The sequence below is a fragment of the Heptranchias perlo genome, chromosome 2, assembly GCF_035084215.1.
Source record: "Heptranchias perlo isolate sHepPer1 chromosome 2, sHepPer1.hap1, whole genome shotgun sequence".
NCBI lineage: Eukaryota > Metazoa > Chordata > Chondrichthyes > Hexanchiformes > Hexanchidae > Heptranchias > Heptranchias perlo.
Window position 1 is genome coordinate 119,696,042 of NC_090326.1, and position 14,711 is coordinate 119,710,752.

The 14,711-nt window shown below is 42.5% G+C and overlaps 1 protein-coding gene across 5 annotated transcripts in view; it reads right to left on the reverse strand.

Moving 5' to 3' along the window:
- The window catches only part of cdk14 (cyclin dependent kinase 14), a 634,917-nt gene that overhangs the window by 218,272 nt on the left and 401,934 nt on the right, over positions 1–14,711 (reverse strand). For all 5 annotated transcript variants that reach the window (XM_068006560.1, XM_068006534.1, XM_068006551.1 and 2 more), the window contains one exon: positions 80–143. In XM_068006560.1, coding sequence (XP_067862661.1) covers positions 80–143 — 64 coding nt within the window. The remainder of the gene's footprint in view (positions 1–79; positions 144–14,711) is intronic.

The following is a 14,711-nucleotide window of genomic DNA, read 5'->3' on the forward strand; positions in this document are numbered from 1 at the left end:
GGCAGCTATTCACACCATGGATTGTTTTTTTAAATCACCAATACATTTTTCATTGCAATATAAATTCCAGTGAGATTACCTGGTTTGAAATATGGTAAAGAGTGAACTCCAGACCAGGTTTCCTCTGTTGGAGTGCCCAAAACCTGCAATTAAACAAGAGAGAGTTGTAATTCATCTATAATGAAGTCTTTTACTTGATAACATTAGTCAATGGGATATACTTTTCTTGACTGCAAAGATATTTGATTTCCAGCCTGGCTGTAAATAGCTAATAGGCTAATTTCTACATTCTACCACTAGAATTGGTATTACTCCACAGAGAAGCAGACTGGGCAGGAACAAGGAGGACAGGATGGGGGAGGGACAAGCTGGGCAGGAGATGGGCAGACTGGGTCGAAGAGAGACAGGCCAATTTCCTTAGCTTTGAAGCTTTTTTTTCTCAGCTTTGGCTCAGTGGTAACAGTTTCGCCTCTGAGTCAGAAGGTTGTGGGTTCAAGTCCCACTCCAGAGAATTGAGCACATAATCTCGGCTGATACTCCAGTGTAGTACTGGACGAGACGTTAAACTGAGGCCCCATATGCCCTCTCAGGCGGACGTAAAAGATCCTGCGGCACTGTTCAAAGAAGAGCTGGGAAGCTCTCCCAATGTCCAGGCCAACATTTATCCCTCAACCAACAGCTAAAACAGATGATCTGGTTATTAATTTTCATTGTGGGACCTCGCTGTGTGCAAATTGGCTGCTGCACTTTCTACATTACAACACTGACTACACTTCAAATGTACTTCATTGGCTGTAAAGTGCTTTGGGACATCCCAAGGTTGTGAAAAGTGCGATATAAATGCTTTCTTTCTTTCCCCAAAGAGGTCAACCAAGGCAATAAAAGTTTGTGCCTGCATAATAGTAGTCAGGTGGCCTACAAAAAATTTAAGTAGGTTTCTGTCCCTGAAAAACAAGAATCCCTCAGACTCTTCTAGGGGTCTGTTCTAATTTTAATGGTTATAAATTTGGATATAAAGCATTTAACTTTATAATATAGCAATGAGCCTGACAGCTGTATTCCCATCCCACAATTACATCATTCACACCAAAACAGAGCAAATTCTCCATTGCTAGCTGGCTATATCATTACAATGTCATGTAGCACGCATGCCGACACTGGTTAGAAAAGAACAAATTTGTTCCTCAACAGATATGCATGTAATTTATCCTGAGGCAGCAACAACACGATTTATGGGAAAGTTTCACCAAATTTATTTATTTTAAATGTACTGTAACCTGAAGCTTTTTACTTCTGGTACTGACTGGGGAGAACAGATAAGTAGAGCTTGTTCAGCCAGCCACAAGAACTCTCAATGCACTCTGGTCTTTTATTAGTTACATTCTCTAACTCTCTGCAACTGGCAAGAGTCTGGGCACAAATTATCCATGTTTTCCTCACATGCTCCTGTGAAGCACCTTGGGACGTTTTACTACATTAAAGGTGCTATATAAATGCAAGTTGTTGTTGTTGAAGTCAAATATTCAGCCATTTCAGACACTTGGGTATCGTTATCAACTTGACCATAATGTTCAAATAAAATTAAAACAGCTACAAATTAGAACAAATCCTTGTGATGTCACAATGTCTTTTTGAGTCTTTAGCCTGACCAAACTAAATAGATGATGTGAAAACTCTTCACCGAGTTTGTTTATGCTTTTTTAAAAAATCTAACGATTGAAGTATTCCAGTGAAAAGTTTGTTCAATAGAAAGTTAGGAAAACATCAGAGCAGGCGCCATTCTGGATCGCTCACATATACCTGCTAGCAGCTGGCTCAAGAGAGAGGAAGGAAAAACTAAACAGTTCTGATGAAAGGTCATCAACCTGAAACATTAACTCTGTTTCTCTCTCCACAGATGCTGCCTGAGCTGCTGGGTGTTTCCAGCATTTTCTTCTTTTAAAAAGCCAGGCATTATAGCCCCAAAATATAGGCATAACAAAATGAGAATTAAAAAAAAAAATTTGTTCATGGGATGTGGCTGGTGAGGCCGGCATTTATTGCCCATCCCTAATTGCCCTTTGAAGGTGGTGGTGAGCCGCCTTCTTGAACCGCTGCAGTCCGTGTGGTGAAGGTTCTCCCACAGTGCTGTAAGGAAGGGAGTTCCAGGATTTTAACCCAGCGACGATGAAGGAACAGCAATATATTTCCAAGTTGGGATGGTGTGTGACTTGGAGGGGAACGTGCAGGTGGTGTTGTTCCCATGTGCCTGCTGCCCTTATCCTTCGAGGTGGTAGAGGTCGCGGGTTTGGGAGGTGCTGTTGAAGAAGCCTTGGCGAGTTGCTGCAGTGCATCCTGTGGATGGTACACACTGCAGCCACTGTGCGCCGGTGGTGAAGGGAGTGAATGTTTAGGGTGGTGGATGGGGTACCAATCAAGCGGGCTGCTTTGTCCTGGATGATGTTGAGCTTCTTGAGTGTTGCCTGGATGAGTGCAGCTCCAACAAGTGGAGAATATTCCATCACACTCCTGACTTGTGCCTTGTAGATAGTGGAAAATTTTTGGTGAGTCAGGAAGTGAGTCACTCGCCACAGAATACCCAGCCTCTGACCTGCTCTTGTAGCCACAGTAGTTATGTGGCTGGTCCAGTTAAGTTTCTGGTCAATGGTGACCCCCAGGATGTTGATGGTGGGGGATTTGGCAATGGTAATGCCGTTGAATGTCAAGGGGAGGTGGTTAGACTCTCTCTTGTTGGAGATGGTCATGGCCTGGCACTTGTCTGGTGCAAATGTTACCTGCCAGTTATCAGCCCAAGCCTGGATGTTGTCCAGGTCATGCTGCATGCGGGCACAGACTGCTTCATTATTTGAGGGGTTATTAATGGAACTGAACACTGTGCAATCATCAGCGAACATCCCCATTTCTGACCTTATGATGGAGGGAAGGTCATTGATGAAGCAGCTGAAGATGGTTGGGCCTAGGACACTGCCCTGAGGAACTCCTGCAGCAATGTCCTGGGGCTGAGATGATTGGCCTCCAACAACCATTACAATCTTCCTTTGTGCTAGGTATGACTCCAGCCACTGGAGAGTTTTCCCCCTGATTCCCATTGACTTCAATTTTACTAGGGCTCCCTGGTGCCACACTCGGTCAAATGCTGCCTTGATGTCAAGGGCAGTCACTCTCACCTCACCTCTGGAATTCAGCTCTTTTGTCCATGTTTGGACCAAGGCTGTAATGAGGTCTGGAGCCGAGTGGTCCTGGCGGAACCCAAACTGAGCATCGGTGAGCAGGTTATTGGTGAGTAAGTGCCGCTTGATAGCACTGTCGACGACACCTTCCATCACTTTGCTGATGATTGAGAGTAGGCTGATGGGGTGGTGATTGGCTGGATTGGATTTGTCCTGCTTTTTGTGGACAGGACATACCTGGGCAATTTTCCACATTGTTGGGTAGATGCCAGTGTTGTAGCTGTACTGGAACAGTTCGGCTAGAGGCGCAGCTGGTTCTGGAGTACAAGTCTTCAGCACTATAGCCGAGATTTTGTCGGGGCCCATAGCCTTTGCTGTATCCAGTGCACTATGCCATTTCTTGATATCACATGAAGTGAATTGAATTGGCTGAAGACGGGCTTCTGTGATGGTGGGGATCTCGGGAGGAGACCGAGATGGATCATCCACTTGGCACTTCTGGCTGAAGATGGTTTCAAATGCTTCAGCCTTGTCTTTTGCACTCACGTTCTGGACTCTGCCATCATTGAAGATGGGGATGTTTACAGAGCCTCCTCCTCCAGTTAGTTGTTTAACTGTCCACCACCATTCACGACTGGATGTGGCAGGACTGCAGAGCTTTGATCTGATCCGTTGGTTGTGGAATCGCTTAGTTCTGTCTATAGCATGTGGCTGGTCCAGTTAAGTTTCTGGTCAATGGTGACCCCCAGGATGTTGATGGTGGGGGATTCAGTGATGGTAATGCCGTTGAATGTCAATGGGAGATGGTTAGACTCTCTCTTGTTGGAGATGGTCATGGCCTGGCACTTGTCTGGTGTGAATATTACTTGCCACTTATCAGCCCAAGCCTGGATGTTGTCCAGGTCTTGCTGCATGCGGGAACGGACTGCTTCATTATCTGAGGGGTTGCAAATGGAATTGAACACTGTGCAATCATCAGTGAACATCCCCATTTCTGACCTTATGATGGAGGGAAGGTCATTGATGAAGCAGCTGAAGATGGTTGAGCCTCGCACACTGCCCTGAGGAACTCCTGCAGCAATGTCCTGGGGCTGAGATGATTGGCCTCTAACAACCACTACCCTCTTCCTTTGTGCTAGGTATGACTCCAGCCACTGGAGAGTTGTGCTGGAATACAATTCTGCTGCTGCTGCTGATGGCCCACAGCGCCTCATGGATGCCCAGTTTTGACCTGCTAGATCTGTTTTGAAACTATCCCATTTAGCACAGTGGTCGTGCCACACATCACATTGAATAGTGTCCTCAGTGTGAAGATGGAACTTTGTCTCCACAATGACTGTGCGGTGGTCACTCCTACCAATACTGTCATGGACAGATGCATTTGCGACAGGTAGATTGGTGAGGATGAGTTCACGTCGGCTTTTCCCTCGAGTTGGTTCGCTCACTACCTGCCGCAGGTCCAGTCTGGCAGCTATATCCTTCAGGACTCGGTCAGTAGTTGTGCTATCGAGCCACTCTTGGTGATGGACATTGAAGTCCCCCACCCAGAGTACAGCCTGTGCCCGTGCTACCCTCAGTGCTTCCTCCAAGTGGTGCTCAACATGGAGAAGGACTGATTCGTCAGCTGAGGGAGGGCGGTAGTTGGTAATCAGCAGGAGGTTTCCTTGCCTGTATTTGACCTGATGCCATGAGATTTCATGGGGTCCCAAGTCAGTGAAGAGGATGTCCAGGGCCACTCCCTCTTGACTGTATACTACTGTACCTCTTGAGATTTGTCCTGCCAGTGGAACTGGACATACCCTGGGATGGTGATGCAAGAGTCTGGGACGTTGGCTGAAAGGTATGATTCTGTGAGTATGGCTATGTCAGGCTGACAGCTCTCCCAATTTTGGCACAAGTCCCCAGATGTTAGTGAGGAGGACTTTGCAGGGTCGACAGGGCTTGGTTTGCCTTTGTCGTGTCCAGTGCCTAGTGGCCCAATGCCGGGTGGTCCATCCGGTTTTATTCTTATTGTGACTTTCTGTAGCGAGATTGTACAACTGAGTGGCTTACTAGGCCATTTCAGAGGGCGATTAAGAATCAACCACATTGCTGTGGGTCTGGAGTCACATATAGGCCAGACCGGGTAAAGACGGCAGGTTTCCTTCCCTAAAGGGCATTAGTGAACCGGATGGGTTTTTACGATAATCTGGTAATTTCATGGCCACCATTACTGATACTAGTTCTTTTTAATTCCAGATTTTATTTAATTAATTGAATTTAAACTCCCCAGCTGCCGTGCCAGGATTTGGACTCATGACTCCAGATTATTATTCCAGACCTCTGGATTACTAGTCCATCAGGAATGAAACAAAAGCAAGAACAGACAGAGATGTATGTATTACACATAGGTGAAAGGTTCAGTATGTGTGAACGGTAGCCTTACAGGGGAGGCCTGATCTTAATGGGTATTACTGGTGCTCAACTCTTGTGTAGGACCAAAAAACAATTGAAAACAGCTTGTTTCACATGCCTACTAATTGTCTGTTGTTCAAATGATTAGATATTACTTTTCATCTACATTTTATTCTTCACATCAATGAATTAATCTGTCCTCCATGGAAGGGTGCTATTTTTACCTCAAGAAAAAGACAGTGCCAACTTCAATTGACATACAGAGTGGTTCATTCACCCCTAGAGGGAGCCACTGTACTGAATTCCCAAACTCTGCATTCTGCCACTTACCATTCCTATTTTGTCTGCAGAAACATTTCATACCACCTTAGTACAGAAAAAAAATACTGATATTCCGCAGTGTGAACCTGTAGACCCACTAGAACACTGACATCACATGGGAGCAGGCTTAAGAGAATTGTTGAATGTGCAAAATATGAACAAGTCCAATTTGTAACCTTTCACCTCTCACAGTAGAGTAGCAGAACAAGTGTCATGTTTGTTTTCATCGTAATTTATTGTCCTACTCAGATTTCTTTTTCATTTTTTTCCTTCTCATACTGTTTCTCTTTTATATTCCCATTTCATATTTATCTCATCCGTATATTGGGTAAAGTGTCAGAGGGAAATGAAGTGACACAAAAGATGGAGTATGTATCTTGTAAGATTGTCTTCCTTTTTCAAATAATCAGCCATGGTTCAGTTGGTAGCACTCTTGCCCCTGATGTCAGGAGATTATGGGTTCAAGTCCCACTCCAGAGACATAAGCACAAAATCTAGTCTGATACCCCAGTGTAGTACTGAGGGAGATGTTGTCTTTCAGATAGAGATGCTTAACCAAGGCCCCATCTGCCCTCTCAAGGTGGACATAAAAGGTCCCATGGCACTATTCTGAAGAAGAGCAGGGGAGTTATCCCTGGTGTCCTGGCCAATATTTATCCCTCAACCAACATTACTAAAAAAACAGATTATCTGGTCATTATCACATTGCTGTTTGTAGGAACTTGCTGTGTGCAAATTGGCTGCTGCATTTCCTATAATACAACAGCGACTACACTTCAAAAATACTGCATTGGCTGTAAAGGGCTTTGGGATGTCCTGGGGTCGTGAAAAGCACTATATAAATGCAAGTCTTTCTTTTTAATACTGGTTGATCTCCTTTGGCATTGCACGTAGGAAGTCAAGACTCGATGCAGTCTTCAAATCAAGCAGGGTTAGAGGGTGGAAAATAACTGGACAGGGCTGAGCTAGGACAATGAGGAAAGGGAACAAGAATAGGGTAGAGCGGAGGGTACAGCATGGTGCGGCAGGGTAGAGGCTGGTAGGGGATAGAGAGGGCAGGAAGTGGGAGAAAACAGCTTATGGGGAGTGTGGAAAGAGATCAGGAGCGGGGGTTGAGGATGGGACAGTCAAAAATAAAAAAGGAACTGAGTAAAATGAATTAAATGAAGAGGGATGATTCATTCATTTAAAGAAGCCTTGCAAGGACTGGGTAGAAACTGCCACCAAATAAATAACTTAAAGAAAGTTGGCAATGGTTAGGATAAATGAATTAAATAAATTTGGGGAAAAGTTGACAAAATTAACTAAATAAAGATGTGGGGTTAACAATTTGAAAGGATCCTTACACATCATCAACATTGATTAAATAAAGACCTGGGTTTTAGTCAACAAAATTAAGCAAATATTGGAGCTTCGCTGGGGAAAATAATTTAAATACAAGACCGTTCAGAGGCCGATCAGTAGGGAAAGGGAGAAGCAGCAACAACCACCAGCTTTTCCCTCTGGTTACCATAGGGCTGTCAGGGCAAGACCAACAAGGCGGGCGGGCAGGCAGGCAGGCAATCGAGCAAGGGCAGCAAAGCAGCCAGCAGTGGCAGGTGGAACGGCCCAGGAACCAGAACAGCTATTTAACCAATACTGGGGGAGGAGAGGTGGCACAGCAGCAGCTAAACGGAAAGGGCAGGGGCTGAATCCCCGCTACCCGACATGAACAGGAGCAGGGGGAACATGGGAGCAGGGATTTCTGTGGGGAGCGAGGGGAGTACAATGGGCTTGTCTTTAAGCACCATCAGAAAGATGGCCATTGTTCCCTGGGAAAGGCATTGCTGCAGCGCCACCCTGTGGTGAATGTTTAGTACTGCAGTTACAATTGACAACGGTCTGGAGTTCAGCTGATTGACGGTCACGTAACAGGAGATGGTATAACGTTACATTCATACCGCCACCTACAGGCACAATACCATTAGAATGTTGAGATCACGAACCATCTTTAATATATACTAGATACATCCTCCTAACACTACATGAGGAAAGCCTAGCTTCATCGGGTGTAGGGAAACCACGTGCTTCTGATGCACGTAAAAAAAAAATAACATTGTAGATAGGTGGTGCTGCATCTGGTTTCACACTCCTTTCTATAAAAACCCAGGACCTGTGCCAGTTAATTTCAACTTGAAACTACAGTGGATGCTCCATACATTGAAATTGAAGAGGCTGGCCAAAAACTTTGGTATACCGAGATTTTAACCTGGAAGTTGCTGTCAACGCTTGGTGGGAATGCAGCATTATTAACCTGGAAATTACTAGCAGCTGCAATTTTATTCTGTAGGTTTTATTTTGATGCACTGCATGGCTGTTATAGCCCATCTAATGAAAAAAGTAAAATCATGTGTTAAACTGCCATCCTTTTGACCCTCAAACGCTGAAAGTAACCCTGATTAGCATACAAACAGACCATCAAGAATTCTGCTCCTGGCCCAGTTCCACTCTCCTGCCTCTCCAGCCGAATTCCTGCAGTTCCAAGCTGCTACTACTGATGTACCCAGACCTTGAAAACTGCTCAGACTCTCTCGGGTATTTAAGTGGTGTGGGAGGCCCCTGCAATACTATCCAGCGCCAGTCCGCTGCTCTCATGCTCTCCTCTCTCAAACACCAAAACAGTCTGCACAAGACCAGGAATTAGAACTGTCAGCATTATTGTTCTTTATGCCATTGGGTGTACTGATTTGAATTTGGAAAGCGTAGCATTGGTGCGTCAAATGAAGGTGTTCATTTCCTTCAAAACTATTTGCCTTAATTTCATTATCAAGTCGCCTATGAGCTTTTGAAAATCCATACACATCACATCTACTGCATTTCCTTTATTAATACACTCTGTTATTTCCTCAAAGAACTCTATTAAATTTGTCAGATGTGCCTTTTACAAATCCATGCTGGCTGTCTTATGTGTTTCTTACAGAGTATTCATTTTATTTAGTATTATGGCCTCCAGAAGATTATCCGCTACTGATGTTAGGCTGACTATTTTTATATCATTATTTTTATAACCCTCAAAATTATTTCCAAGCAGATATTGGACTCATTTTCAAAGGTAATAGTCTATGCAGCATTAATTACTTTATCTGGTAGTCTATTCCTCATATTCACAGCTCCATGGTGGAAAAAATAATTCTAATCTCAAGTCTCGCTAATTTTATACTCATGTCGCTCTAGGACAGGACTCAGATTCAAAATTAAATAACCTGCTTGTACCTACATTATCCATTATTCTTAGCATTTTAAAAACCGGGATCATATTACCTCTCAATCATCTCTCTAATGAGAACATATTCAGTTCAAGAGTCATTCTTCATAACTTAGAGCCCCAAGTACTGGAATCATCCTCTTTACTCTTCTCTGAACCCTCTCCACAGGTGTCAGCTGTGGCTCAGTTGCTAGCACTCTTGCTTCTCAGTCAGACGGTTGTGGGTCCCAGTCCAGGGACTTGAGCACAAAATTCAGGCTGATACTCTAGTGCAGTACTGAGGGAGTGCTGTGGAGGTGGAGATGCTGAGCTCTTGGATGAGATGTTAAAACCGAGGCCCTGTCTGACCTCTCAAGTGGACGTAAAAGATTCCATGGCACTATTTCAAAGAAGAGCAGGGGAATTCTCCCCGTGTCCTGGCCAACATTTATCCCACAACCAAATGTTTGTGGGAGCTTGCTGTGCAGAAATTTGGCTGCCGTGTTTCCTACATTACAACAGTGACTACACTGTAAAAAAGTACTTCATTGGCTGTCCTGAGGTGAAATGCGCTATAAAAATGAAAGTCTTTCTTTTTCTCCAACGCATCAGTGTGACCAAAACAGCATGCAATATTCTAAATGATCCACATAACGTTGGAGCACCCTGCTTAAACTTGTATTCAAATGTCCTTGAGAGACACCCTAGTAAACAATTAGCCTTGTTAATAGCTTACAAAAATCTATTTTTCATATATGTAAAAATATAGTCTCCTAGGCAAATGAGACCATAATATAACTCGCTTGTATTTTATCCTTTCAAAAAGATTATTTGCTGAAAGAGTGACTGAGCATTTATAATAATTTCTGCTGATTAGAGAGAGCCAACGTGGATTTGTAAAGGGTAGGTCATGTCTAACAAAGCTGATTAAATTTTTTGAGGAAGTAACTGAAGTAGTGGACAGGGGAACGTCTATGTAGTTTATATGGACTTCCAAAAGACATTCAGCAAGGTTCCACATTAGAGACTGTTAAGTAAAATTAAAACTCATGGAATTGAATGCAAATTATTGCCCTGGTTAGGAGGTAGAAAACAGAGAGTAGGGATAATGGGTCCCATAGTATGTTGCATAGTATGTTACAGCACAGAAGGAGGCCAATTCGGCCCATCGTGCCTGTGCCAGGTATGTACTCGAATTGGAAGGAAGTGGCTAGCATTGTCCCACAAGGATCTGTGCTGGGGCCTCAATTATTCACTATATTTATTAATGACTTAGATAACACAATAGAGAGCCATATATCCAAGTTTGCCGATGACACAAAGATTGATGGCCTAGTAAGTAGTGTAGATGGGAGCATAAAATTACAAAGTGACATTGATAGATTAAGTGAGTGGGCCGATTAAGTGACTGTGGCAGATGGATTTCAATGCAAGTAACTATGAGGTCATCTATTTTGAACCAAAAAAGGATAGATCTGAGAATTTTCTAAATGGTGAGAAGCTAGGTTCGGTGGAGGTCCAAGGAGATTTAAGGGTCCATGTACACAGATCACTAAAATATAGTTACATAGAATTACACAGAATGTACAGCACAGAAATTTTGTCGAAGTCACGGGCAGCCATGATTTTCACCGGAGTTGGGGTTTTTGGTACAGGAAACCAACAGGAATTGAGACAGCCAGAATTTATTCAAAAAATAAACTAAAAAAAACCCTTCAGTTTAAATTATAATTTAGGAACTACTGACTCAAACAAAATTTTAAATGGGAATCAAAACTTCAAGTCAGGAAACGTGTGGGAATCAGATGCCAGAATTTGTTGGAAAAAAAATGAAAACTTTCAGCAAATAAAGAAAACTCATCAACTGTCATTGGATAACCAAAGCTGGATAACAGCTGTGACAATATAACAGAAACTTAAGCAAACAATACACATTTTTTTGTGGTAAAGTAGGTAAGACAAATTGCTAATTTAATGCAGTGGCAAGAAATTAAAATGAAATAAACAATCTATTCACAGCTAATGACAAATGCTATGATACAGCTGAACTTCAATTGGAACAAATTTCCATGACCCAAAAAGGGTTCCAGATTTTTGTTGCAGATAACAGAAGTTTTAATATAGTCAGATCAGATTCACTTTGGGACACATATAAAAGCCCTGCAGAAAAAGGGAGTTCTTAACCTGGAGTTACATAACTTATTGAAATCCTGTACATTTGTTACATCAAATATAATGCAAAACTCTGATATGTTCTGTTTTCTTCAAAAGATCAATACCAATAAAAACTTGTTTCAAGTTATAAAAATGGTATGCCTTATTAGGACATATTTATATAGGAAGGTAGATTAACATCCCCCAATTGCCCGTTGTGCAAGGCACTGCTCCAAGAAGTACCAAGTCACACAGACCAGAAGGTCTTGGGTTTACTTGCCAGTCTGCGCAGAGTTCGCTGATCTCAGTTGAAGCAGCAATTAGGGTACAAGAATTAGCTCCAGCATCCCTGAATTTGGGGTCGGCAAAAGCAGCCACAGTTCCAGTTCCTGATCACTATCCAGCAATTCCTTCTGGATTGTGTGCATGTCAAGTTAGGACAGGGTCAGGCTTGACTGTGATGACCAGGAGAATGGGTCTTTGGTGAGATGTTAGAGGATTGTTGGTGCCTCTGGAACTCTACCCCAGAAGGAATCAGCACCCTCAGGAGAAGATGGAATAACAATAGATGCAGGATAGCATCTCATAGTGTTAATGCACATGGGATTATAGAGCTTACTAAAGGACATAAATATAAGCATAAACCATAGAAAATGTGATCCACAGCCCAGCAGTGCTAGTTATCTGAAAGACCATAAGACTCTACCGAGACTACACTGCATGAAAGGAAATGAAAGACGTTCCTTCATGTTCATCTGCCATCACATTTGTCTTGTAACTACTGAATTGATAGAAGGATTTATCACATAGAACGCCATTAATCTATCAAAAATATTGTGCATGTAAGCTTGGACAAACACAAAGGGAATAGAGGTGTGTATGAAAGTAAAGCACAGTGTTGTAACTCTCATTCCCTGTAAGAGTATGGTTTAAAACCAAGCATAGCCAAATATTCCATCTCTCATAGAATCATAGAATGGTCACAGCTTGGAAGGAGGCCATTTGGCCCATCGAATCCGTGCCGGCTCTCTGCAAGAGCAATCCAGCTAGTCCCACCTCCCTGCCCTACCCCCATAGCCCTGCAATTTTTTTCCCTTCAAGTACTTATCCAATTCCCTTTTGAAAGCCACGATTGAATCTGCCTCCACCACCCTTTCAGGCAGTGCATTTCAGATCATAACCTCTCGCTGTGTAGAAAAGATTTTCCTCATGTAGCCTTTGGTTCTTTTGCCAATCATCCTAAATCTATGTCCTCTGGTTCTTGACCCTTCCGCTATAGCTCGTATAAAGCTCCGAAGCATCATGGCAAGAGGGTGGTTGTTGGAGGGGGGGCAAAGTCGTGTCTCGATGTGTGTGGAAAAAAAACAGTTTGTAAAAGACAGAGAATGCTGAAACTTCAGAACGATAACCACCCAAAGGTCAAGAGATGGCCCGTTCCTCAATGTTACAACGTCCAGAGAGGGAAGAATAAACCATGGCGAGTGCATCGGTTGGTTTATGTTCTAAGCAAAGCAGAAGAGGGAAAAAAATTGTGCAGGAGGACGGAGGAGTTAAAATGAGTCCTTTCACAGCACACAGAAATTGTAAAGGAATTATGTAAAAATCAGTAGAAAGTTTTAAAAGCCTCTATTAGTGCTTTCCTTTTGCAATGTTTGCTTTGTGGTCTCTTTTGTGCAATGTCACAAGATTTTGTTTAGATGTGAAGGCTAACGCGTCCTTCAATTAATGTGGAAGAAATGAAACTTAATCTCCTGTCTCTATGACAGCATCTAGACTAACTAAAACTGAGATTAATGAACTGAAATATTATCTTCCCTGATATGAAGGTTTTTAAAAAATTTACGTGCAAGCTGTGTTGATGCACGTTGGATGAGTTGTTTGTTTTTCTGCAAAAAAGTTAACCCCTTCCAAAGACACACACATCTGTTCTTAATTCACCGAGCAACAACCTTTGCATTTATTTAAAATAGGTTTCTTAATTTAAGTGGCTATTTCCCCATGTGATAGAAGGAAATATTAGGTATAATTTTTGTGCTCCCTTTACTGACTATTCCGCCTGGAGTGAGGTAATTAGATTCATTCATTGAAACGTGTGTAGAGTCCTCTCTGGTCCTGGGATAAAGGGTGACAGAAGAAAAAAAATGAATTGTTTGTTGTTTTTAAACCCCTTGGCCACAATAGATTTTGTGTGTTTCTTTTTAAAACAGGGGACCATAGTTTTCGACACCGCAAAAGTGTTGGCGCAGGGAATGATCCAGTGGTGTTAAGAATTTAAGACCTTATCTGCAGACATCGGCAGATATCAAATGTCACAGCTTGGTGACATTTTGGACTAAGACTTAAGCCCTATCAAAAATTCAAAATTACATCGAGAACGAAAAGCAATTATCAGCCTTGACTGAAAATGTTTTGATTTGTTTTGCTTTAATCCATTTATATTCTGAGACAGAGTGCTTGAAAGGGAGGGAGACATATCCAAAAGTAATTACAAACACTTCTGTCTCCACTGTAAAACCAAAGCCTGGACATAATTTGTTTCTGAAATTGGAATTGATAAGGTAAATTGATACGAGTTGCTGTTCAAGCATTCGAGAAGGGAAAATTTACCTGTAGATTAAGGGGATAATCAAATTATACTTTAAAATAAAAGGAGTCCAGTCTTAATGGTTCCTGTCCAATGCTGTGTTTCAAGGAAGAAAGTATTGGGGTTGGGGGGGGGTGGGGAAGAATAAAATTGTACATTGACAAGTCCTGTCAGTCCAACAATACTGCTCTCTGGAATTGGGGAAATGAAAAACAGTCCAAGAAGAATTTAAGTAAAATAAACAAAAAATGCATTGGGATGTTGGACCAGACAGTAAATATTGTATTGGACAGTAAAGTTCCTCCAGGGTGCATGAATGGTAATATAATGGGATGTGAAAAATTGGATGAGAGATAGTGATTGAGAACATAAGATGGAAACAGGAAAATTACACCACCAAATGGGAATCTTTCTAAAGTCATCACCCTGGGTGATTATGGGTAAATAAATCACCTGGACATGATTTACCAAAAAATATCAATCTGGTATAAATGTACAATCTAGTGAAAGTCAGGAAAGTGCAGTTGAGAATAATAGATTGATAGCTTTCTCTTGGAGATATTTGTGTCTTTGCCTATACTGAACAATGAGAAAGCTGCGTTTGATAGCCTGGCTATTACCTGAGACATCGGGACCATGCAGGGGGAGATAAGCAAAGACCTCCAGACACCCCCCGATCTTTTGATAAGATAACCTGAAAGCTCAAGAATGGCTACAGTGGATATGAAAGATACAAATGTATGTTGCCATCAATTGGAAACAGAGACCACGATGAAGAACATGATTACTAAGGCCTACAGCCTGGTGAGCTATTGGAACCACTCTTCAAACAGAGCAGTTGCTCTTACAGGATTGGATCTTACTG